The sequence below is a fragment of the Micropterus dolomieu genome, linkage group LG12, assembly GCF_021292245.1.
Source record: "Micropterus dolomieu isolate WLL.071019.BEF.003 ecotype Adirondacks linkage group LG12, ASM2129224v1, whole genome shotgun sequence".
NCBI classification, from domain to species: domain Eukaryota; kingdom Metazoa; phylum Chordata; class Actinopteri; order Centrarchiformes; family Centrarchidae; genus Micropterus; species Micropterus dolomieu.
Genome location: NC_060161.1, coordinates 2,511,382 through 2,538,588, shown reverse-complemented (window position 1 = coordinate 2,538,588; position 27,207 = coordinate 2,511,382). Strand labels below are relative to the sequence as shown.

The 27,207-nt window shown below is 39.8% G+C and overlaps 1 protein-coding gene across 10 annotated transcripts in view; it reads left to right on the top strand.

The window, feature by feature from the left end:
- Window positions 1-7,933: 7,933 nt before the first annotated feature.
- The window catches only part of atrnl1a (attractin-like 1a), a 233,381-nt gene continuing 214,107 nt past the window's right edge, over window positions 7,934-27,207 (top strand). For 2 of the 10 annotated variants that reach the window (XM_046065149.1, XM_046065151.1), the window contains exon 1: window positions 7,948-8,793. In XM_046065149.1, the coding sequence (XP_045921105.1) occupies window positions 8,546-8,793 (248 nt within the window). In that variant the 5' untranslated portion in view covers window positions 7,948-8,545. Of the gene's footprint in view, window positions 8,794-27,207 lie in introns of all 10 variants that reach the window. The other 8 variants (XM_046065150.1, XM_046065152.1, XM_046065158.1 and 5 more) reach the window with 7 other exon arrangements.

Below are 27,207 nucleotides of genomic sequence, written 5' to 3'. Positions count from 1 at the left end.
ATTTCAATCTAATATAAGTCAAATCTGTAATATAATCTTTCTTACTTTCTTACCTCAAAATCTGTTTTTTCTCTATATATTCTGAATGTACCTGTTTCCAGACTTGATAACCACCATGCCTGATCTGGGAGGAAGTAGGTAACCACTGAAATGATCACCTCACTCCAATTTTATCTCTAGTTGGTGGAATTGGTGTTGTTACAACTCTCCCCATGTTACAATCATACCTATAATAGAGAAACATGGACTACATACATGAAACTGTGTGTGTGTTTGTCAGAACATAAGATAAAGGGTCAGGCATTTGCTTGACGTTATAGCAAATATCCTGGGTGATCAGTCTCACCTCGTGCACATTAATATGTCTATATCTATAGACTATCTGACACACTCAGTACAAGGCCAGCCGCAATTCACAGTTTACTAAGGAATGTATTCATTTATCTGCACACAAAAAGCATTTTACTGCATTCAACAACACATCATGGAGAGTGTATCACAGGGAGGCAATACTACGGCCCCAATCCTAATTCAAATCACTTATCAGTCAAGTGTCCACCATCTTTAGCTCCTTTTCAATTATGTCTCTATGTCCTGTTTTCGCTTTAAAACTCGACTATACAGTTATTGTTTTTTTTTTTCACATGCACCACATGACCCCAAAATGCATCACTAGATCTCCATAAAACCCCAGCATGTTGTCAACACATGGTGTGTGACTTGAACTCGAAAATATTCAGAAAATGTAGAAAGTGCAGCCAAAAAGTCTTTACAATCTGCCATCAACAAGTTAATGTGAGATGTGGAGTATTTTACTTGACCAATTAGAATTAACAACACAAGTGAAGAGAGAATTGATAGACTGTGGATGCAGATTTATTAACTGTATGAGGGAAATGATGAATAATTACTATTCATTGTGTCAGACAGCTGAAATGATGAATGTGACATCATGTCAAATCCAGTAGTTTCTGCGCAGTTCAGCATGTTCAAACCTTTGACACTGCTGACCCCTTCTGGTGATTGTTTGCAATTTCAAGCCTAAACCAACTCCTGTACCTGTGTTTATTGTGAATGTTATATTTTATATTCAATACTTTTGTCTTTCTTTATTTGTTCTACTTACTGTGTTTATTGTTATGCACCAAAATAATCACCATCCAGATAGTTTAGATGTTCTCAATTTAAACTACAGAAAGATGAATAAAGGCAAGCATTTGGGAATGTAGACCTCTTAAGTTAAACAGGAAAATGAAAAGGAGCAGCTGGTGCAGGATAATGTAACTAACCATCTGGTGTAAGCTTGGTGGATGTTCAGTCTAGTTTAAAGTCCTTAAAAGCATTTTTTACCCTCCCGAGGCAGAAAAACTGAACGAAAAGCTTCATTTTTGTGCAAAAGGGCCCAGAAATAATATTCCTATGAGTGTGTGGAGGCTAAGAAACAGAAGTAATACCCTTTCTCTGTGTTTCTCCATTATCTGAAAGCAACATTATCCTTCTGTCTTTGATTCTTCCACCTTGTTTTCTCATTAAGCACATCAGCCATGGTGTTTTTGAGCTCTGCAGATAGGAATCAATCACGGACTGAGGAAATCCCCTGGACACCGGCCACGTCCTGCCTTCTCTGCTCTCTCACTGAGCTTGTTTTAAATCAAACGAACATGGCTTGGCAACAGTTGACAGGATCATGCTGCAGTCGTCATCCTTTTGTAACTATGGTCACACCAGGACAGTAACATCCCCATTCGGAAGCTTGAAAGATACATTTATGTGGTTTTGCGGTTGCAGGAATGGCAGAAGAATTCTCACTTGCTGTTAATGAAATAAAATAAGAGAGACATTTCTAAATTCTCACTTTTTTTGAGAAGTCACATTTGTGATTGTATTATATAGTTGGAATTAAGTTCACCAGCGTCTGTACATTTATGTTATCAATGTTTTCCAAATATGTATTTTAATATACAAGATACAATCCAGAGAGGAAAGTCTGACTGTGAGAAAGTCCTACATAGATATATCTTAAAGCATCAACCATTATCTTTGTTTCACATATCATTTCATGTTTTTACCAGTGCTAATATTGTTCTATGTTGTTGGTGTCTTTTTCCTCTCCATACATTGTTATTCTTCTGCCATGTGTTTGATTTTTTTATCTCAAATCAAACCAACAAGGACATTTTACAAAAATAAATGTCGCACAACATCAACAAGTGCTGGATTTTTACAACAATTCTTTTAGCTGTCATATGCATCTTTTGGCCTTTATCGGAGGACTCTTAAAACAGACTGCTTACAATTTCTTTTTTTTAAGTCCAACCTTTTTGGATCACTTGCATTTGCAGCTTTCAAACAGGAGGGGCCACCAAACATCAATCAGAAATATTTTTTTTAAATTATTTTCCCATGGCTCATTTAATTCTCCTCTCTGCTATCTACTAACTCTTTCCACGCACTCACTCTACATCTGTGTGTGTTTTAAAGTGTGTGTGTGTTCTTTCTACTTGTCTTTCTTGGCCGTGATGGCATATGTTTTATGGCACATCTGCTCTATTAAACACCACACAGCTGGCAGCGAAAGACATTAACATGAGCAGGGATAGAAAGATGATGAGCAGAAAGCCAATGACATTGCATGTACCTGCTCTGAATTCTGCAAATCCTCCTAATCCTCATTCATCCACGTCCCTCCGGTACACTTAGTTATTCCACTATTTAATTATAAACAAACTGTCAAAAATCAATATAAGTTTTTTTTTTTTTTTCATTTTCCTCACAGTGGGTTCTTTGTGTAATCCAATCAATATCCCTACTTTGGCCCTTGGGGGAAGGTTAAGAACGATCTATAATAGAATTCAACTCAAGCAGCAGGAATAACAAGCCAAACCAATTTTCCACAGGCTAACAGTGAAGTTTAATTCCACTGTTTGTTGTCCCTTGGAGCTTTAAACTAGTAGATTTGTGCACAGAGGAGAGCTGCAGCTTGTGTTCATCAGGCCTTTTAGACCAGAAATGTTGAATAAGAACAAGTTGACAGGATTTAGATGGCTTTTATTCACATGTATTCAGCCAGACACACCACCAAAGAAAAATATCTTCAGATGAGTCCAGATGCGAGACAAGACCTTCACGCTGCACCATGTCTCAGTATACTGACACTTGTTACAAACAATTCATTTTATACCTCATAACCCACCAGTTAGCTAATGAATATTGATGTGGAAAAAATCATATCTCCACATCCTTGACCTTGTCATTTATCTCGACTTGCAAGGCGAAGTAGAACCCAGATCAGTATTCCCAACACAAGACATTTGATAAATACTCTCCCTATTTTAGAGGCGAAGCAGATGGTCTTGTTGCTGGCAAAATAGCAAGCAAAATTAGGGCAAAGAAAGAAGTGTATGTCAGCAGCAGCAGCAGCAGCAGCAGAAGCAAGGTGTGCCGTACAGAGCAGGAGGTAGTGCTGTGTGTCCCAGGAGGGGTGTAGAAAGGAAAAGCCAGCCTGCAATAAACCAGCTGTTTCCTCAAGAAGGGCTGCCAGAATACCTGCTGTAGTCAGATAATATAGAATCTAAATAAGAATCTGCCAGAGTAATTAGCTCATTGCTAAATGTGATTCAAAACTGTGGGGAAGTGGCAAAGTAACTCAAATGATTTTTGATGGCTTCTCATATAAAAGTGGATGTAAAACATTTAAATAATGTAGATTAATGTGGCATGTATGAAGGAACAAACCCATGAAAATAAAAGCAAGTTAATTCATATTTAACTGATGAAGATGGATCTTTTCTGCTGTGAGAAACATTCCCTGGTTTGCTGAACAGACTGAACGCCAGCAGTCACTGTGGGCGTTCTTGATTCATTCATTTATCTATTTCCCAAAATAATCTTTTTTCCTAAATCTTTATCACAGACCATACACTGCAGTTTGCATACTGTCTCCTGCTGTATATAGCAGTCAGAGTTGGTTTCTTTTAACAGATACCCCAATCTTTATCTAACCTTAACTGAGGAGCTGCCTTTAATTAACCAGACCTCACCTCTAACCTACTGGTTAAACCTGTTAAAAACTAATCCATATCTCCAGGAAAAAGTGCCTAAAATAGCAACTTATTTCTCTTACCATTCCAGAGTAAATGAAAATGCAATGCAAGTGACATTTCCATCCTCGCCTAGTATAAAATCTAAATATATGTAGATAATAATGCAATTAAATGTCTTCTCCTACAGCTTGACTACAACTGTAACTGTAAATTTAATGAAAATAATCTAAAATACAACATTTATGATACTATTTATAAAGAGATACCCAGGCGGTCTCCATGTTTTGGCCATCTATTTACATGTTGACTGTTTAGACAGAGATTTTCTTCAAAACACAATTTATTTCTATACAACTATGTTATAAATAACATTTTTTCATAACATTTATTCCTGTGAGCGAAGAATTCCATATTATAAAAGCAGAAAATAAAAGGTCTCAGTGATAAAATACTCTTGGTGAGTGCGACAGAATAGAGGCTTGTTTTTCAGTGTCAGTACCACAAGTCAGCCACAAGAAGGCGTCAAAGAGAGTATGTTTGAGGGCATGTAAACAACAGAGATTATTTGGGAATAAACCTACGAAAACAGCAAAGGTAAGAGACACAATTTGTAGTTGTAAATGTGTAAACATCGAAAGTAGTAGAAAGCATCCTGACTGGAATCATCACAAACTGGCATGGGATGTGCACGGCCCAGGACCGGAGGGCTCTGCAGCAGGTGATTAAAACTGCTCACAAGAACATTGGTTCCCATCTCCCGAGCATCAGTGATATTAGGGAGGTGAGGTGCCTACGCAGAGACCAAAGGATACTAAAGGACAGTACCCATCCAGCCACAGCCTGTTCACCCTGCTGCCTAAAGACGTTTCTGCTGCCGCACCACCAGACTGCAGAGCAGCTTTGTCCCCCAAGCTATCAGACTCTTAAACTCTAATTCATCCTCAGCACTGCTCCATTAAACATAGTTTATTTCTGTTTGCCATATTATGATTGCTTTTGTATTACTGTATGTTGTCTGCTCAATTAACTTAATTTAACTTTACAACCTGTTGTAATGTGACAAATAAACCTACCTTCTTCTACCTTCTACAGTGATATGAGTTATGAGGGCTGTGACTGCAGGCATGCACCATGTTCAGACAGATAATGTCATTTGCAGCAAGCTCAGTTAATTGCTTGGTTTAAAATGTTTAGCATGAGCTTTTAGCAGGTCTTACGAGCTTTAAGTAGGTGTGCACCATGAAAGGTTGAACTCATACTACATTTGGAACATCATCTCCATTGTGTTTTGCTAAAAACGCACATCGGCTCGGGTGCTAGTCTGGTTTAACCTGGGTTAGGCAATTTATTTCAGAAGCAATTTTTGTTACACAAAATAGGAAAATAATCCGGTCCAAATAAAATGATTGGCTGACCTACCTGCTAGCTTGTGGCTGAGTGGCTTCGGAGAGAGTGGGTAGGATTTTTTTGGTTGGATTCTTTCAAAATCTAGCTGTCTCTTGTCTGTCTTTCTGCTCCGTTCACATCTCTTATATAGCGGATATACCTTAATAACAATATTTAAAACTGAGCTGCAAAAGCTTTATCTTTTAAAATATTATATTTCATACTTTCATATAAATTAATGGATTTTTGGCCAATTTGGGGCAGAAGAACACATCTGTCCTGACACCATAAAGTTAATATGACGGATGTGTTAGCAAACAATTAGCTATTTACAAATCCAGCAGACATGGAGCGTTACCATCCTATTTTGCATCCTGTATGTATCTATCTGATGATTGTAACTTCAATATTCACTCTGCTTTTAGCTCTGGTTTGGTCTCCATCAGGTAATGAGAAAAAATATCCTGCTCTTTTGCAGCTAAATGTTCCACTTGTTTGCTGAAAACAGCTGCCTGCTGTTGCTGGAAACTTGACTGACGAGAGAACTGTGACTGAATCAGACAGCGAATGTGCTGTAAAACCAAAACTGTGAGCTAAAAGGAGCTAACATTTTCATACACCTGCAGAACCGGTACTAAATCTCTCTGGTTTTGTCACGGCAAGCGACTTCTTTGACATTACATGTAGTCTTTTGATTTATTGTTAATATAGAAAATAATGATTAGTGAATGAAAACATTGTCCTAAACCCTAGCATATATTTAACCAAAAAGAATGGAATCTATAAAAGCACATTTGATTTTGTTTTAGCACCCAATATCATCAGCACAATCCATTAGTGAAACCCCCAAACTTCCTTCTCTTGGGTGTTGATGTTTCAAAACTTCAACGGTGAAGTGTGAACACAGCTGTGTTGAGTTACAAAACATCAACAGTGATGTGGGAGGAAATGTGAAGCACTTTCAGTATAACAAAGCCATAAAATTGGGTCTTAAGCAGCTGGTTTCAATTAGCTCAATGATGCAACAAAATATGTTTTCACCGATACACCAGGTTTCTGCTCAGATATAACTGTTGCAATCAACATTTCAAGTGGAAACCTCACAATTCTCTTCGTCACCCTGCAGCAGAGTGATATCTTGCCTGAGATGAGTGTGTCTTTTGGTTTGAGGATTATTGTCTTCTGGCTCGCTGGATGTTTTTGCAAGCCCTTGGGGAGCACAGATGCAATTCTTGGCTTTGTTTTTCAAAAGCAGCGCTAGGTTCCAAAGAATATCCTTGATTCTTTTAAAGCCTTCAGAGTAAGATAAAGTTATAAATCAGGAAGGCAGTTTGGGGAATAGGCCTCTGTGTCAGTCTGGTTTTAATGTTCTTCTCATATCTGACTCTGAATCGACTCAAATGCATCCAGGCAACAAGAAACTTGGGTTAGAAATAAAGGATTGTTTCTGATTTAAATCTATTATTTCCTCAAGTAATTATTGTCCATGTGCACTGATTGATCTCTGCAATAGATGAACAGACTGGACACGAACAGTCACTGCAGGCCTTGAGGTTTTTTACTTTTTCCGGCTCGTGATGAATAGATAAATCATATTTGTACCAGACCTCATTCGAATGGATTTACAGAGGATAATGATATTTTATGCAGTCTTCAAATTGTCTCAGAGCAATTTTTCCAGTAGGAATTAACATTTTGCTGCAGTTTTATTAGCTATCATTCCCTGCGGTTACCCTTTCTCATAACAACCCTGGATTTGTGTGTGCATGAGAGACACTTTGTGTGAATGTGCAACATATTTCTGTTGACTGCATAACAGAATTGGATTTTGACTTTACTGTTGTACTTACCCAGCCTTGAAGATAACCAGAATATCCAGCATTTCCCAGAAAAATGAACGTTTCCCAGAGGACTTTTAAAATTTCTTTAATAACCAGAAAATGGATGAAACTCTTACTGCATGTAACATATTTGAAAGATCCAAGGAAGGATAAAATCAAGGGCAACTGGATACTATCCTTGGATACTATGACCTGAACGATTGAGAACCTTCACAGAAATATTAGAAAATGCATACAGCTTGCTGAAGGGCTTCTGAGAAAGTCACAGAACCTGTAGCAGCTCAAGGGATTATGACCAACAGAGCAGATTCTGTTTTCTGATTCCCGCTGCCCTGGTGGAGGGATTGTATTTTAAAAATGCATCAAAACCATCAAACTATCTATCTATCTAAGATCATGCTGCTATTTAACTCATTTCTGAATTGGTTGTATAATAATAAAATAGATAAATCCCCCTTTAGTACTTTTCTCTGTGTAGTCTGCCAATAGGGAAACGTATTGAGACCATGCTGCAGGCGAATGTCCCTGGCTTTGTCTGCACGGAGCCCGTGCCTGCTGCATGCCGTTGACGTTTAAATGGCACTGCCCCTTTAACCGTGTGACCGTACTGCTCATGCTCAGGGCTTTGTGCAAGAGTTTCCCCGTCGCAAACCAGCTGTGGGGCCGGAGAGCGACAACGGACAGAGTCGATAGAAGCGCCGTTCCGGGAGAGCTACGACTGGCGCATCCTCTGATAACAAACCCGGGCAGAGGGCACGTCTTTGTCTGGAAGTACATCCTCAAAATAAAGAGAACAGCGCACGACGATGATCTGAAATCCGTGGTTTTGCTTTATCTCCGGGATTACAGTCTTTGACGTTGAGGCAGCATTATCCGGTCGCGGTCGTGTGTTTACATCGGAACCTTGACCACAGTGGAAGTTATCTGGAAGACTTGAGGACGCGCCGCAGAGCGCGTAACATGTTTTTCGATGTTTGTGTTGCTCGGAACGGATGAGACCGATTGGAAATGCGTTTACAGTGTTTTTAAGCTCGAAACTGTTTCCATCAAAGTTTCTTGTCTTTGTCCTGTCCCGCAGCTTTCTCCACAGCGCTCGGTATGTTCTGACAGTGCGTAATTATTGTTTTCCTGCGCCTTTCCCACTGGCGTCACAGGTAGGCTTCTTGAGCCTACCGACACCACTGCTGATGACAGCAGATCACCTCATAGCATAAGGTGACAGTTCGTTTTCTGCTTCGGGGTTGCAGCATCTCAAAAAGACACTGCGCGTCCATCATGGATGATGTTGGTGGAATGCATAGATGCACCTGGACGAAGTCGTCCAAAAGGAGCGCCCGGGACGTCTTGAAAACATACCTGGGGATATTTGTGATGCTTCATCTCGTGCTTCACACGGAAGCCTCCTCTGTGTCCTCTAAGTCCTGCGATAAAAAATGTTTTTCAGGGAAGTGCATCAACGGGAGCTGCGTGTGTGATCACGGATGGGTCGGGGATCAGTGCCAGCACTGTCAGGGGAGATTCAAGTAAGTTGGTTACTGATGTGACATCTGCCACATTCATTTAGGAGTTCACATCTTAGGTTTTTATTTTTATCAGTGTTGTGTTGAAAGTCCAAAACTGAACTGACATCAGGTGTTCGAACCAGTGGGTGTGAATAGCAGGTTGATACATACATTTTTATCCGTAGTAGGCCTATTTAACCTCATTTCAGTTATCTCACTGCTATTTTGGGATCCCGTGCATTTTTATTTCTGGTAATTTACCTGTGATCAGTGAGTAAGTGCATATCATTAGATGCACCTTTGTCTTTGTTGTAGTAAAGTCCTTTGGATGTCACCTGTCTCTGTTGTCAGAAAGTATGAGGGGCAATTAATGCCACAGATAAACAAAGATCAAACACCTTCTTGTTCTCTAGTAACTTTTGCTGTCTGATTTGTCATTTGGAAATTGCGAAAGCTGACTTTTTTTGTCTGTGTACATCAAAAGCGAAAATCTCCAGAAGTTGATATAAGTCATCCATATGTCTGAACACATTGTAGATAAGTGCAAGGAACGGCACAGGTTAAACTGGTTCAATTCATATAAGAGTGCAAAGCACTTTCTAAATATGACAACATGTAATTTTAATGCCCAGACTGCAGATTGTTGTCTGCGGTGAGTGGTGTGACTGCCTCTCTCACTGTCACTCAGAGTACTACACACAAGCTTAAAAGGCCTACTTTGGCTTCCATCTAGCAGTTGCTCTTTAAAAATAAATCAGGATTCAGAAACTGCATGACGGATGTTTTGCCTCTGATATTGTTTGAGATATACTTTATTTGGCTGAAATATGACAAAATCTAGGTATAAGGTATATAATGTTACTTTAATGTTACTAGGCTAGTGAGTTAGCCTATTTTAACCTACAGGAGTTTCTGATGGCTGGTACACTCTTTAAAACACATTTAACTTGTGAAATGTGTTTTTAAAGAGTGTCCCAGTGTTTTTTCACTGCAGAAACAGACAGTCAAGAATTGATTGAACCAGTGTCAGAATATCATAATGAAAATATAATCTGAAAAAGGCTAACAGCTGGAGAAAATAATTTAGACCACTCACACAATGAGAGTGTGTGAGTATGGGACTAATAGACGAAGTTACTCAAAGATTTCATGTTTTACTTTTACAAGAGAAGTGGCTTCAAAATGTGCTGAAGCTATTTGGAGAGAGCAGCTCAAATCATCAGATCCCCCTCCCTTCTTCTTCTGCTGTGGCATTAATCACCTCTCATACCCTCCAGAGAGGATGGCATTACTTTGTCACCATCACCTATAACCTGGTCCGCACAAGTAAAGACGGAGAGGTGGCAGGACTTCAGTCTGATTTTCTCTCTGGAGTACTGTATCGATTTCTCAGTCGATGTGATTGTTGTGAGAGCGGTGAACAGGGCAGGCTGTAGGATGGACAACAGACAAACAATACGGCAGAGAAGCTTTTCTGATTGTGACTGCCTAGTGGCAAGATAGTGTCCAGTAATACTGAGCACTTCTCACATGCACACACCCCATGACATTTTGCACAGTTCTCTCAAAAAGGTAGAAGAGCTGTCTGAATGAACACATTGTAAGCCTAAAATCTATATTTGGGCCAATTTTTATTGTTTGCAGGAAAAGCCCAGTGAGATGCATCAGCTAATTTTTAAAGACAAGACATTTTACTGGCTATTATATACTGTGCAATCAGGTATCGTGGCTTCTTCTGTTCCCATGTTCATCTACCAGGTAGCAACCTCACTGATTTCTGATTTGTTTTCATTTATCTTATCAAGCTGATATCGAGTATGATAGGGCTTCTGTGTGATTCAGGATAAAATCAGGAGAAGCACAAATTGCTGGGGAAACAAAATTTCGGCACAACAACAGCAAACCACTTGAACGCTTTTACAGTGAAGCAGCAGAAAGTACAACAATGGTCACAGATCTTAGAGACCATGCTAATGCATTGGTAATAGTGCATTGGGTTTGAGTATTGCAGGTAAGGGTAAAAGAAGAAGCAGCAGTAACAGTGAGCTGGTTAGATAAAAAGCTACAGGCGACAGGTTTTTACTGTGGTTTGGTTGAACCTCAATGACATCACCAACGTGAACAAAACCGTTCCTATTTAATGCAACATTGCTTGTGCCTGCATTAAGGGATCCTGCCAGTGTTGTTCATAGTATAGCATGATATGTAAGAGTGGATTACTTTTTGTTGTGCAGCCCACTGCATGTGTGCATTATGCTGAATTTATGTCATGTTGGAGTTAAAACCAGTCTCTTTGCCTTTTAAAATAGTGTTCAAGTCAATATCCAAGTCATAAATCAGAGCTTCTCAGGTTGCCACTGGAGTCCTGTTCCACTTCTCGATGACGACATCACGGAGCCGTGGGATGTTAGAGACCTTGCACTCCTCCACCTTTCGTTTGAGGACGCCCCACAGATGCTCAATAGGGTTTAGGTCTGGAGACATGCTCGGCCAGTCCATCACCTTTACCCTCAGCTTCTTTAGCAAGGCAGTGGTCGTCTTGGAGGTGTGTTTGGGGCCGTTAACTTCATCTTTAGAAGAGGCTTTCTTCTGGGACGACAGCCATGCAGACCAATTTAATGCAGTATGCGGCGTATAGCCTACAGGCTGACCCTCCACCCCTTCAACATCTGCAGCAATGCCGGCAGCACTCATAAATCTATTTCCCAAAGACAACCTCTGGATAGGACGCTGAGCATGTGCACTCAACTTCTTTGGTCGACCATGGCGAGGCCTGTTCTGAGTGGAGCCTGTCCTGTTGAACCGCTGTGTGGTCTTGGCCACCGTGCTGCAGCTCAGTTTCAGGGTCTTGGCAATCTTCTTATAGCCTAGGCCGTCTTTATGCAGAGCAACAATTCTTTTTTTCAGATCCTCAGAGAGTTCTTTGCCATGAGGTGCCATATTGAACTATGAGGAAGTGTGAGAGCAACAACAGAGAGGAGAGAGAGTGAGTTGCGTTGTACAACGCCAGAACCGTAATGAAAAGGACAGAAAGTTTTGAACACTAGTTGTAATTCAGGAGAAATGTGACCCATGAGAGGACAATGAAATACGGGAGTCTTCCGTGAAAAGTGGGAGGGTTAGCAAGTAGAAGCTACCTGGAGCGAACATCTGTTGCTCCTTATTTACCTCTGTACAACATTGTGCTGTGTCTGACATTGTGTTATTCTTCTGCGCATGCGGGTCACTTTTAGGCCGTGGACAATTCACACTGGAGTCTGATATGGGCCGCATTTAAACAACAATGTGAACTGGCAAACAAAAAAATCTGGGGAACAAATCGGAATTGAGCATTAAGGCCTGCAGTGTTATGTGCAGTAGAGGTGGTTGAGCAGGTTGAGAACCCAAGCACAGGACACCAGAGCTAAGCTGATATAGTCCAAAGATTTATTAACAAAGAGAGAGCACACTTACAAACTGTGGCTAAGTCCAAATAGAATCCAAAGGGGTGCAAATGAAACAGAGGTCCAAAAACAACAGGAACAGACTCAGGCAACAGACCAACACTCTACAATGAACCAACACAGACTGAACAGAACACAGGCATTAAGTAGTGAGGCAAACGAGCAGGGCGGGGACATAAAACAGGTGGATCACATCAAGGAGAACGGAACAGGAAGCAAAGCTAGACAGGAACACCAGGCACAGAAGATTACAAAATAAAACAGGAAGTAAAGTACACAAGAACACAAAAGGTTAGAGCTACCAAAGTAAAACACAAACATGGAAAGACCGCAAAATCAGAGCATGGACAGGACTACATGGAGACACAGGAACAAGGACTAAGATAAAAGACAGGACAGATACTAAGAAAACTTAAACATGCGGATGAACAAAAACTAACAATAACATGAACTAAGGCACTGGACTAAGAACTGAGGCAAAGAACTAAAATGCAGGACTAAGACCTAAGATAACAGACAAGACATAAATAACTAGGGACAAGGAACGAGAGAAACCGGGGCAAATAGATAGACATATGAAGCAATGGCAAAACCAGAAACACACAGGGAAAAATACAACACAAACATAACCCAAAACTAAGATCATAACATGCAGTCTGAACGTAGCCTTTGAGGGGACAGCAAATTTACACTATTAAACAAGCTGTACACTCACTACTTTACATTGTAGCTAAGTATAATTTATTCAGTGTTGTCACATGAAAAGATTTAATCAACTATTGAGGGGTGTACTCACTTTTGTGAGATACTGTAAAAATAGCTTCTGTAGGCTTAAAGAATAGTAACTCACCTTGTCTGCAGTTTGAGTCCTGGCCTCAGTTTTCAATGTAGTTTTTTTTTGTAATGGTGGTCCTGAAAGCAAATGAATTCTGGACTTTCTGACCCAGTTCAGTCTGTAGTATTCTCTCCTTTCTTTCATGAAAACATGCTTTTGTATTAGGCTCAGTTTATTATCTACTGGAGGTTATTTTGAGGATTGTGAACTAGATGAATCTCCCTGTCAACAACCAATATTGTAGAATCACTGCTGCTCCAAATAGTTGTGTTATCTGAGCGCTTCACAGTACTTGTGGCTACATCAGCTGTGTCTATTAGTGAGGACAGGGCAGGATAGAACTGGAGAGCAGTGGACCAGAGAAAAGGACCTGTGCTTCAATATTACTGCTGTGCCCTGAAAATACTCAATACTAAAGCCTCAGTGGCCACTGGATTGCAGTTGGGACATACACATGTACACACATACACACATATACACACACACACACACACACACTGTTGTGTCTCATATCCACACAGACAGATCCAATAAAGGAGACATAGAGAGTAGATTCTGTCTATTGATTTAAGGTATTGGTGCTATGTGTAGTCTCACTGGTCCTCAGTCTCACCCTTTGTTTTCCAATATCGTTTTCTCTTTATCTTTGTTTATTCTCTGCTGCCCTCGTTCTCTTTGTCCAGACTAGATAACCTCTTGCTTGTTCTCACATACAAACTACACACACAAGTCACACTAACACACAAAAACACACATATAATTCAGTCTGATCTCTCTCCAGATATGGAGAATTAAGTGATGATGTGGTGATAATTAGAAGATTGGTCAGGAGCCCCAAACGCTGTACTTTAAAATCTGATTATTTGGTAAATTAAGAAAAAAATCATTTTCTCTTACAATCTATCTTTTCTTTTCTTTACTACCAGCCCAGTAGTGGTTTATGTCATTTGTTACACAACAGCCTTCCTTGTATTTGTTGGACAGTCATTGTCCAAGCCTTCTCAAACACAACACTGATGCTAAATGATTCATTTATTTCCCTGCCTTGTGGACTCCCTATTATGTTTGTCTCCCACAACAACTTTCAGTATATAGATGCTTTTTCTTTTTTGCATCCCTACAATTAAGGTCTGGTTAATATAACCAAACTAAAACGTAACTGGTTTTTGGCCACTGGGTGCAGAGGAAGAGAAGATTACCAACACATAGCCGTGACATATTATTGCAGTATAAAGTTGTTACTGTGACAGCAATGTGTTAACTCTAAAGTGCAATTTATACTTCTGTGTCAAATCGACGGCGTAGGTGATCGCCTGACCTGCACCTCCTCCAAAATGTAACTACACGTCGAGTCGGCGCAGACCGTAAGCTCTGTGATTGGTCGGCTGGGTAGCCTCGCAATGCCTCTGAGCCGACTGGAACTACCCCGCGCTTTGAAGTAACATTTACTAGTTTTGCATACTTGGTGTTCCATTTTCTTCACCAGCCTGTCTCTTACTGTCTATCTATTGTTGGTGCTGGGCAGGTTGCGTGCAGTGGGTTTATTAAAACTTGTTTGCTGAAAATGGTAAATTAGAGGTTGATGAGAGACTTATGCAAAGTCTAAACCTAAACAATGAGCTAAAAGAATCGAAAAAGCTAATTCAAGCTGAAGAGTCGCTATTAATTCTCTGTCGGTTAATCACTTTGAGCGACATATTTCACACTACACAGAGTAATTTAATCCATTAAATAAATATTGTTTAGTGGAGCTTTGTTTGGAAGAAGTGGAACCAGCAATGACTGGCAGGAGATCGGATGTAAACCCCAGTCTGTGTTGTCAAAATCAAGTGCAAGTACGTTCAGAGATCCTTCAGATCTCCTCTCGGTAACTTTTCAGCGTGCCGTAAAAACTTGACTCCTTCCTCCGCTTTGGCACTATATATAAACATCTGCTATTTTAACCTGTTTGAACAACCCGTTCTCACTCCCCAACTCATCACATATGGACGCATGGTCAAGACCCATCAGCGTCGGTTTGTAACGAACTGGGATAGCGTCATAGTTCAACGCTGTGGGGGAAGCCCTGTAGTGGGTGGAGGTGGTTGTGGTGGATGGAGGGCCAGACCCCGGACTTTGAACCAGGAGACCGTGGTTCGTGTCCCTTGTGAAACAAAAAGTCAACATTAAATAGTTTTATTTAAGTTACAAAAGTTACGTAAATTGCCTAAGTTACAGAAGTTACGTAATCTGTCTAAGTTACGCAAATGACATTTTAACTGACCTACGTAGTTATTTTAACCCAAACCATGATCTTTTCTTAACCATAACCAAGTAGTTTTGTTGCCTAAACCCAACCAAGTACGTTTTGTGCCTAAACCTAACCAAATTGGAACGTTTCACACCTTTTATAACGTGCAGTTTCAAAATAGCGATGTTTGGAAATGCTAGTGTTTTATTTTGAAAGTGTAACCGGATGTTGCATATTTATTGTCGCTAAGCATTGCTAACTTGACCGCAGAGCTTTAACGTCCAAAAAATGACACTAAAGGGGTTCCCAGGGTGTTGAAAGGACACCATACAGTTGTTTCTGTTGTAAAGCAGCTGTTGGAAATCTTTAGAAAGCAAGTCAACTTTTTGAAAGAAAACTTATGTGGTTACATTATCTGCAATATATTATATATAAGGTAAGAATGGTTTGTGGCTTCACACACATTCATAAGTCAGGTGCCTGGCAGAATCATCTAGAACAAATCATAAAAGTTTGCACACTGCCTCACCCTTTAGGGATGTCGACTACGGCAGTGAAGCGACACATTCAGGTAGAAGCTTTTTATCAGACTAAATAGGTTTCCTGTTTTTCCTCTATTAACCTCAAGGTGTAGAGGAGGCTGTGAAGCACTTGTACACAAACTTGTAGGTGGCGTCTGGCACTTTCACACCAAACTGTCTAATGCGGCACATCAAAGTGAATCTATTTGCCCAAGGTTTTGCTAGGATAGACCGCTGCATTAATCTCACTTTGACTCTTGCATGCTAAGTGCAGGCAGCCAGAAACACTGGAGGCCTCGGTGAAATGAACTCACACTGATCAAACAATCTGAGTCATTATCTCCCTGCAGAGATGCGGCAGGGGGCTTCTGGAAAAGGATGTTGATGGTGCTAATTGATAGAGGAAAGAAAGAATAAATAGAAATCTTTTCTCTCTCCTTGCTGGCTTGTTGTTATTAAGCAATCACTCAGTGTGCAGAAGCCACAATGGAGGTTTGTGTCTGTCAGACAACTGAAGCCGAGTAAGCCGTATTTATCACACAGGAGTCTGATAAATGGACTGATGCGACTCAAGAGGTCAGACAACCCACAGCAAGATGGGTTTTAAAAATGTAACACCTCTTAAAGTCAGTCAGAAGACTTAGTGGAGTGAAAATTATACTCTACCTGTTAATTCTTTGAAAAGATATATATAAATACATAAAGTACTATTTTTATATCCAAAATGGGATTATAGTTTTGGATTAAACCCCTCCACTACATGTCTGATTTAATCTGTCTACTAATACTGTGAGTGCAGTTTAGATGTTATGGTGGGTCTGAAATCCTATTACATGACGTTGGAGCCCATTATGGTCCCCCTTCAACTCTCCACATCACTTCTGTGTGGCAGCAGTGTGACTGTCATGAAGCATTTCCCTTGTTGGTTCAGAAATTGGAGTCAGTGACTTTCTGGTAAACTCAGATAGGACTGCAGCAGGCTAGGGCTGGCCAGTATGGCCAAAAATGTTATCACGATAAAATAATTCATATCATTCAATATCGATAATTATCACAATAAATGTCAAATCAGTATTTCTTTCAACTTCAAAGACAGATTTTTGCTCCTGAGTGAAAGTTAAAGAAACCAGATGGTTAATTGTGGTTTTAAACTTTTCTTTAAGGTCAAAACAACAATCTTTTTTCAACAAATATGCATAAGTGAAATGAAGTAAAATCTTTTTTCAGTCACTTTTCCTAAACAAAATACAAAAATTAAGTGCTAATTTGTCCATGATTGAAACAAATTAAATCAAACATTTATTAAACATTTGTTATTGAAGAAAATTATATTGTGGTAATTATTATTGTTTTATTGCCCAGCCCTACAGCAAGGCCTGGAATTTCAAACCTTTAGGAGCAAGGACACATTATTTTGAAGGCACAAAGGCCGAATGTCAGAGCAGCAAGGTCACGAGGAAAACAAAGAAAGAAGGTTTCATCCCCTTGTTTTTCCATATACCTTATTGCTAATTAGGTAAATGGCTACATAAATGTTTGTCAGATGGTTGTGTATATGAAATGTATGACAGTAAAAGTGCAACACACATGCTGCGTCACATTAATTAGCATCATTTGACACTAATAATAAGTAGTCAGGGCACAGTAGCTGGGATGTACTGATCTGTGATCAAATTTAAGCTTTTTTGAAGCTTTGATGCTCGTTAATGCCCGGAAATGCACAGGTTTTTAGACAAGACCATCAAGATTAGACCATTCTGCAAAATACCATAAAATGTTAAATGACAGTGTTTTCTAAATTTCTACATTATCTGCCCATAGCAACTGCAGTATGGTTAAGGTTAGGGAAAGACCATGGTTAGGGTTAAAAAGGCCAACTTTAATTGTTGGTCTGTCACAAGAAGTGAACTCTGGTCTCCCACATGAAAGTCCAACATGCTTCATGCCCATGCTCCAACCTCCATACCCAGAATTTCCTCCTCGCAACATGAAGGGCAGCTGAAGGGCAGCTTTGAAAAATGGGAGGTGCAGAATCATTCAATTTGGACATAATTTATAGGGATACTGGGCTGAAATAAGACTGGACGTATTGACGTTCTCCGACGCCACCGCCCTTTACTTTCAAGTCCTTCACTCTTTCGAAATATTGTATTTTTGGTATTTGTCTAAATCCCCCTCAAACTATAGTGAAGTCTTGTGGAAAAGAAAAGTTTGTTAAACTACATATTATCCCCATCCTCCATCTGTAAATAAACACATCAAAATGATGTCAGAGCTTTACTTGTGCCAAAATGTTGTGATCAAATTGAAGCTGGAGGTTGATGTCAGTTTGTGAGAAACACAACACACAAACTGTGACTAGAAAACCGTTTCAGAAGAAGGGAAGGTTTGGGTCTTGTAGCCAGCAGGAGATATCTAAAAACATGTTATCTCAGAACAAACTCATTACGTTTACAGTAAAATTACAGTTATAGTCATCTAAATATCAACCCTGCTGGCTCTGTGATGCTTGAAAAAGATAGAGGAGGAAGCCATTCAAGGACAAAACAACCACATGGGTGTTTTAGTGGGAGACGGGCTGAGTGGAGACAGAATAGAGTGCTTTTTTGACATCAGTCATCATCTGCTGACACAGGCTTCAGCCCGTGTGCGTGTGTGTGATTATTTGTGTTTAAGCCTCAGGCAGGGTGCAGTGATGATGACACAGCTCGTGAACTGAAGTTGCCACGGCGCTGTGCCGAGTTGTAGGGTGCGTTTGTGTTTATTGTGTGTGTGGGAAAGCAGTGTATGCGAGGGCGGAGCATCGGACGGCCATCTGTCCAGTGTGTGTTAATCCTGCTATGATGAGAGCAAAAGCAAGTGCAGCACACACACCCATAAACACAGTCAGATTGGTGGGTGTATTACATGAATCATAACCCCCTGTGTTCCTCCCTGAGGCTGTAGAGGTTGCAGAGAGATGGGAAAGCTCTGTTCTTAAGACATCATCATCATGGGACAGCGAGTCCCACTGACACTGTATCTGTAAAGGCATTAAAAAAGTCTTCAAATGAGAAGTCTTGCTGTTTTTCTCATTTTGTTTTCCAAGCTGATGAATTATGACCAGAATACTTTCACTATTACAGTTAAGTGATTAGTTAATCGACAGGTTTTGATGGATTATTTATACGTAACCGGTGTGTCTCACCTGCTAGGGAATATTTTTACCAAAGTGCTCCTATGGGGATAATTTAATTTTATTGTATATCAACTTGAGATTACTTGAGATCAAAACCTGTTCTTCAGCAATAGCTTACTCAAAATGGCAATATAACAGACACATTATTCTTTCTTTAATGAATGTTAAAAATTTCAATGATTCTACTTGGTTGTAAGATAGTAGATGTATTGTATTAGAGGGCATGTAATCAAAAAAATTAATAAGTGAATCCAGACTAAGGTATGGTTGTAAATGTTAAATATGGAGGCTAGCATGGTCAGCAGGCCAGAAGCAGCCGTCCACAAAGTAAATTATAGAGGTTTTATCAAACATTTTACTGTCATTAAACTCAGTCACTGTGCACTCCCTGCAGCCAAACAGCATCCTTCCTTCTCTGCTGCTTGTATTACTATCGTGCAGTTAGAAAATAAGAATTTAAAAGATATTCCCAGAATGAGAGGTCAATGCCACCCCTCTCTCTAACTGGCTGGACACTGGATAACCTCATGTCAATCAGACTGAACTCTGCACAAAGCAAAAGAGGTGAGTCGATTAATGACGTCTCGCTCCGTTCCACATGGGGTAGTGTGTGTGAAGGTGAAACGAAATCCGGTCAGTGTGAGAGTGACACTAGAAGGAAGGTGAATCAATAATCAAAATAGGGAGTCGAGGACAGGTCATTGTGTCAGCACAATCACGAATTCCTCAAAAGTTTATATCCTAAAAATGGTGAATTGACCTAGAGCTGGACGATATGGCCAAAAATGGTATCGTGATAAAAACTTTCATATCTTTTTATATCGATAATTATCACAATAAGTATCAAATCGTTATTTCTTTTGAGTTTAAAGGCTGATTTTTGCTCCTGAGTGATGGTGAATGGTTAATTGTGGTTTAAACTCCTCTTTATGGTCAACGTTTGATGCCAAACAGTGGATAACTGGATCACAAATCTGAGGTTGAACATTCAAAACAATTATGATAAAATCTTTGTCAACAAATGTGCACTAGTAAAATTAAGTAAAAACATTTGAGTCCTTTTTCCTCAACAAAATAAATATGAAAAAAAATTAAGTCCTAATTCATGTATGATTCAAGTGAATAAAGTCAAACAGTTATTGATTTTTTTTTATTGAACATTTGTTATACTGTTACTGAAAAAAATTATTGGAGGTTTGGATCCATGGTGGAGCTAAATGCCAGGAGAATACCAAAGTCAACAGCAACAATAAATTTAAAAGACATCTGGCATACTTGCTCTGGACCAATGCCTTGAACAGATGGTCCAATCAACTGATGACCAACATCATCCAAACAGCGGGACAAGTGTCCTAGTCAAAAATAGTTAGTACAATTCATCAAGCTTCACTGCTTAAATAGGGCATTTTCTATAATGTATGAAACTCTTCACCACTCAATTACACTCTTTGGTTTATACAGATATGAAGGAATACATCGCCAGTCGTTTCATGCAGTCTGAAATACTTTAAAGTACTCATTTGGCCGCGTGTGTATAGCCTATACTACCTGTCACACACACTCACCATTTACCTCCTTTATTGGATGTCGAGTAATCAGATTGGTGTTTGTGGTAAATGTCCCTCCATCACAAGATAATAAGACAAGTGTTGACGGAAAATGTCTTCCATTAGGGTATAAATATTAAGGAGGACAAAGTTGGCTCATTAGCCAAGTGTGTGTCAAGCTCAGTATTACTTTAACGATAAAGCATATCTGGCTGATTATCAGGCTATGAGGTGTTTTTGTATCAGGCTTACAGCTGAACTGATGGATATGATACTGGACTGAACATTTTATTTTTTGTATAACTGATAACATTCACTTCTATAGGAAGTCCTGAACGTGAAGTGATTCCCAGTGAGACTACAGATTTTGAACAGTTCTTACAGTCTGACTGTGGCTTGATAGAGTTTCGGTCTATCTTTGTTCCCAGCATTGTGCAGCATTACAGTGTCAGCAATGTTGGTCCTTTCTTTATTTGTTTTTTCAAGACATGTTTGTTATGAATATCTAAAATCTGCGGGTCTCTTAGCTCATCTGGCACTTTCAAACTCTATCAATTGCATGAAATGATAATGGCATTGCTTACATTGGGAAATGATATAGGACTTGCGCCACAGATGTCACTCAAACACCGTTGCTAGTTTTGAAGGTGTGAGCATCATAATTACCACAGAAGAAAATGTGTTTTTTGAGGCCGGAGTGTGAATTTTGAAGTGCAGTTCTATCGCTTTACAGCCATGACTGCTACTTAATTTGTAGTGCATAATTTTTATTCTCTTTGGCCACATTCTGGTCAAATTACCATTTGGATTATTTTGGACTGAGACTGACTGTTCTTGGGTCCCTTTCCAATCAGACCTATTTTCGAAAATTCATTTACCGTAAAACTTGAATTAAAGCCGAGTCCCATTTCGATACCTGTCCCTTTTTAACTGGGCTGGTGTGGCTGCACGTTTTGACAAATAAACAGGTCTCAATTAGACGCCTGGTGCGGTTTTTATAGAAGTTCTTTGGATGTACATCATACATACATAAAACCTCTTAAAGGTCCAGTATGTAATATTTAGGAGGATCTATTGACAGAAATGCAATATAATATCCAGAACTATGTTTTCAGTGGTGTATAAAGACCTTACATAATGAACAGTTATGTTTTTATTAACTTAGAATGAGCCATTTCTATCAACATACACCGCGGGTCCTCTTACATGGAGGTCGCCATGTTGCGCCGCCATGTTTCTACAGTAGCCTAAATGGACAAACTGCTCGACAGAGTGCGTTTTGTCACTACATTTAATACAGAAGAAGAAGAAGTAACGTTAATTGTAGTAGTTGACTGGATTATAAGAAATAAGAAAATAAGAGATATTTGGACAAATGGAGGTCCACACGTATTATTTAGCATGAGACCCGACAGAGCATGTCGACTACTGTAGCTTCTCCTGCACGCTCGGAAAGGGAGGGGTGAGGGGTGACTTATGGTGGATTCAGGTGTTGTCGGAATAATCATAATAATTTTTTCCTCCTTAAATCTTTATTGCAAAAAGAGAAATAAAGTGTACATGGGACAAAAATAAGTATCTAGAACTTTGATTTGAGCAAAATCACGTATTGCCTATACATATTTTGCAAACATGTTATTTGTAATATGGCTATAACGGTTAGTTTGCTGCCCATGCAGAGTGAACTAGATGTCTGTGTGTTGTTTATAAGCTCTGATAATGATAATCCAACACATCTTTGCAGTAGTGTCCATGTTGATTCCACATTCCAACTAAAGAGCACATGAACACACACGGAAATCGGAAGTATGACTTCACAACTCAGGAAATGGGACGAACCAGGAGGAGCACGTGATGGCATCGTAAGTCGCTGGTTGCAATTCGCAACACTCACCACTAGATGGCACTAAAACATACATACTAAACCTTTAAATCCCACTGGGTCGCCTGCTTGAGCTTGTTCTAAGCTGCTAAAAATCACACATACAAATAAAAATGTTTAAACTCAATGTCCACAGTCCAATCGTTCAATCATTTTACGAACCATTAGCACCAAAGTATAATTCTTTCAGTCTTACTGGCATTAAATGGTAAACAAGGTAAAGAATTGGTGACTCCCTACCTTTGAAGAGGCCGTAATATATATTTATATAGTATATTTGTATATTTCTCACTTTCTTCCTGATAGTCTGAATAACACAAGATTTGTCACTAGTCGCATTTTAGAAATAAAGTCGCTGAGGGTCTTATAAAGGTAGGCAATGGACCAAACCACTGTGTGGCATGTGAGGGGGGAGGCATAATGCATTATACTCGTAGTTACATTACACACTGACTAGCCATTGACGGACAACAATGGTAATATTCAGTTGTTTTTATCAAAATTATTGCTAGAGACAATTCAGTAGTTGCTGAAAATGAGTAAGGACATGTCCCTACCATGCCTATTAAATTATCCGCCAACCAAATCTGTGTGCAACTGTTCTCCTGCCAATTCACTGTTGTAGTCTGTCCCCATTCTCCCCGACGAAGGATTTACATAGTTGAATCACAATCGTCAAGTACTGCCTTTAGTCGACTGAGAGTCGAATGTGGGTTTTTGTGCATGGCGATTGCGAGCCGAAGCTATACTGAGGCCTATTGTTGACCATATTTTCTCTCTCTCTCTCCTGTCATTCACCGGTCTTGTGCAGAATTTTGCGTGCATGCCGTGCTGCCAACAACTGCATGCACATCGCGTTTCCTCGCGGGTCTATTTCAAGTAGCCAGCTGTTTAAAAACGATATAATATTCTTTGTGTGGTTTAAACGCACTTCAAAAACATTTATTGAAAGTTTCATTCTTTTTACATGTTTATTTACAGCATTAAACGTTGAAATGTATATTGTGGGAGAAAACTGGTAGTTCTATGTAAAATCAAACACTTCGACTGTGAGATTGACAGTCGAAGCATCAAACCTTTGACTATTCGGGGTCAGCCCTACACTGTAGAAATGCTCTAACTAATCCCAGTGTCAGTCACTCTAGACTTCACCTGGCTACTTCACAGCAAAAGCCATACAACGTTTATTTGCTAGAAAGCTTTTCTTGTGGCAAGCAACCACATAAAAGTACTGAGTTCACATTAAAAGCATTTTAGAAAAAGCTTTGTGCATGTTTCTGGTCATCCTTGAACTTTAACCAAAATGTGAATGAGAACTGACTTGTTCTCTGCAGCAACCACAAAATAAATGTTCAGCTTTATTATCCCGGTCTTGGAAGTGTATTGTGTGTATGTGTGTGGTCAGGTTTGGATTGCCGACTGTGTGTAGATGATCCTCTGGGTCTCTGCTGAGGCCGGAGTTATTTCCTGGCAGGGAGCATCTCTTTGGATTCAGACCTTACTCTCTGTCCTCTCTGCTTTTTTTCACTCTTCCTCTTCTCATCTCTTCATCTGTACTCAGTTCATGTCTCTCTGTCTGTCCCAGTAGATACACACATACACAAGCACACATGCTTTTCCTGCAATCCACCCAAAGACATACTCCCCTCTCGCTTCCAAACTGCGTTTTCTCACAAATGATTTCATCACTAAAGCATGTGCTAGCTCTGCTTCCCTCTGTGCCTGTGTATTTCTTCTGTGTTTTTATGTGTTTGTGTCTCTTTCTCTGTGTGTATCTACAGGTGGTGGGTGGGTATGTTTACAGCGAGTGCAGGGTCGGGATTATTTGTGTTCATGTTTGGTTGTTTGCCCATGTTCTCTTGTAACTCTCAGTCCTCTTTGATTTTGTTTTCCTTTTTCTGCCTCTGACATGATGTTCAGACCGCCCGCTCAGGCAGGGAGTGTGTGTTTGTGTGTGTGAGAGAGAGATAGAGATAGAGAGTATGAGCGAAAGTCATAAACACAGACACACGTTTGTATCAGGTGAATACACACATTCTGCCTGAGGGCGAGCAGTCATTCTGTCATGTCCTGTCACTTGCTGCCAGGTAGCGTGGTCAGAGCTTCATGTTTGTTACAGCTGTGCTCTGAATCACCTGAGGCTATTGTTGTGCTCTGCACCATTTTGTACACCTGTGGTTTCAGCGCTTGAAAAGAAACCATGAGATATAAACACTTTTTTTCTGTTCACAAGGCTTCCGTTCAACTCAACATCAGTTAATGTGTCTGATATCCAGATAAAATTTTAATGTTTTGTACATGCTTTTGTTGACACTTAGCCGTGGACTTGTGTCAGCCAGATAAGACGTTTGATTGGTTGGTCTTAGTTTTCTCAAACTAGATGTAAGTATGGCCTAAGATACCACAGAGTGTAACGGTAGCTAGCCAGACTGTGCAATGAGCAGTGTTGGGGTAGTTACTCAAAAAAGGTAATATATTACACATTACTAGTTACTTTTTTAAAAAGTAATGCCTTACTTTACTACATTACTCACTGCTGAAAGTAATTAGTTCCGTCTGCCAAATAACAAGTTACACCTCATATATGCCCAGATCAACACAAATCCTTATTATAATGAGAACATACACAGGATCTCTCTTTTATGCTCTTTAACAAAGCTGACAACTAAGTTGTGAACATCAGCCCAACATTTGTCAAGAGAAGAACAATTTTAGAGGACAGAACTATAATGCTTAGAACTTTAATTGGCATTTCATTGGACACATTTATTTTTTAAATAGGGAATTTCATTATAATACAACATAACTTAAAATAGGTTGTCCTTCCAACCAGTGCAAATATTAATTTGTTGAAAATAATATATTTTAAAAATAAAACACTGGTCCTCGTCATAATATCAGATGAGACTTCAAAGAAAAAACTTAGCATAGGCTATGTAATGTAATTTGAACTGCGCAGTTAACAGGCCAATCGTACACAACAAATTTACTGAAGCTCACTTGCCAAACTACAGCTTTAAAGTAGATTTTTCCCTCTTACTGGACATGCTTATCAAAGGAGTTGTTATACCTGATGAGCACAAGTCTCTCAAATCATTTGTCAGACAACCTGTTCCTTATCGGAGTCAGCACAAGACTGCCCAGGCTAAAGAGCCTCTCCACAGGCACACTAGAGGTTATCGCTGTCCTTTTGCGAAACTATTACAATACTTCCACCCCTCGAAAGACGTCTTTAGAAGCTCTGCCATTTCTGCATCCTCACGAACTGGCGCTAAAGTCAAAAGTGAGGTCAGGAAAAGGGATGTTTGATTTATTTTTCTCTCCTCCCAATATGCAGATAGTTGAAGAACCAGTACGCAAGTAACATGATGATTTTGTTATTCGTAACTGTAATGTGATTACTGAAGTTATCAAAAGTAATGCGTTACATTACTGGTTACAGACAAAAGTAATTAGTGAATAGTGATTACTGTAATCAGATTACTTTGTAACGCGTTATTGTAATCAGATTACTTTGTAACACGTTACCCCCAACACTGGCAGTGAGTAAACCTCACTTTCCAACGCCTTAAGAGACACAGCAGCGATAGACTTTAGCGCCCATGGGTTTTAACCTCCTCGTTAGCGGGTCCACCTCCCGTACAAGAGGTTGCAAGTCCAGAATGTGCTGTACTACAGACCACAGGGTCGGTTACATTGGTGCCGTGACACAGATAGGAGTGAGGTTTAGTGGGCTAGGCTGTACAATGAGTAAACCTCACTCCCCGACGCCTTAAGAGAGGCGCTAGCGCCCATGGGTTTTAGCCTCCTCGTTAGCGTGTCCACCTCCTGTACCTGAGGTTAAAATCCGTACTGTGCTGTACTACAAACCTTGGGGCCGGGTACATAAACACTTTCCTCCCCTGCAGCTCTGATCCTGACCACATGAATTTTGATGTCACTAGGCAAAACATCATCAGTCTTAATCAAAATGTTAAGCATGGGGTTAACATTGTGAAATGCTCAGTTTGTTTAGGGTTAGAAAAAGATCATAGTTTGGGTAAGTAAGTTAGTTAAAATAAATAAATCAGGTTCCGTATGTAAGTTAAGTTACATGAGTTACTAATGTAACTAATATAACGTAAACGTGAAGGGCTGAAAGAGCTGTGCTTGACCCAGCAATCCACCCCGACCTCCTCCCTCCCACGTGGACTGTCGCTCTTTATATCTCACCTGACTTCCTCCTTTGCTCCTGTCATATTCATCGCCATATAACAATAAACATAAGATTTGGTCATAATAAGCTACTTGCACAGATGACCTGTACTGCCGTATTTTGTGGGAGGATAGTCTGGTCACAGTACTTTCCCACCTTAATGAGTAAAAATCTTAAAGCTGGTGCAGGCAATTTTTTTAGAAGCATTTCTTATTATATTTGTTGAAACCCTATTCACATCTCGACAGCAATCAGTAAAGTTCTGACATAAAGTGAAAGAATCTGGTATCTGTGGCTGGATTGTAATAAGCACGTCCAGTCATTTCCTGGCCTACCAGCAAAGATTATTATTATTATTACCTGCCTATCTACTTGCCTACCTGCCAACCTGTGCGCGCTCTGCCTATGTAATCATTGCACATGAAAATGTATTTTGGGGGAGTGGCTTTTGAGGGAGGCCTGAAGGGAGAGGGGTGGGATTACCCCATCTTTACACATGGCAGAAAATGTCAGGTTAGAAGATGAATACTGTGACTGTTTACATTCTGATATAGACTGTAGCATCCCAGTTAGCTGCTCTGTAAGCTGAGAAATGCTTTGCATG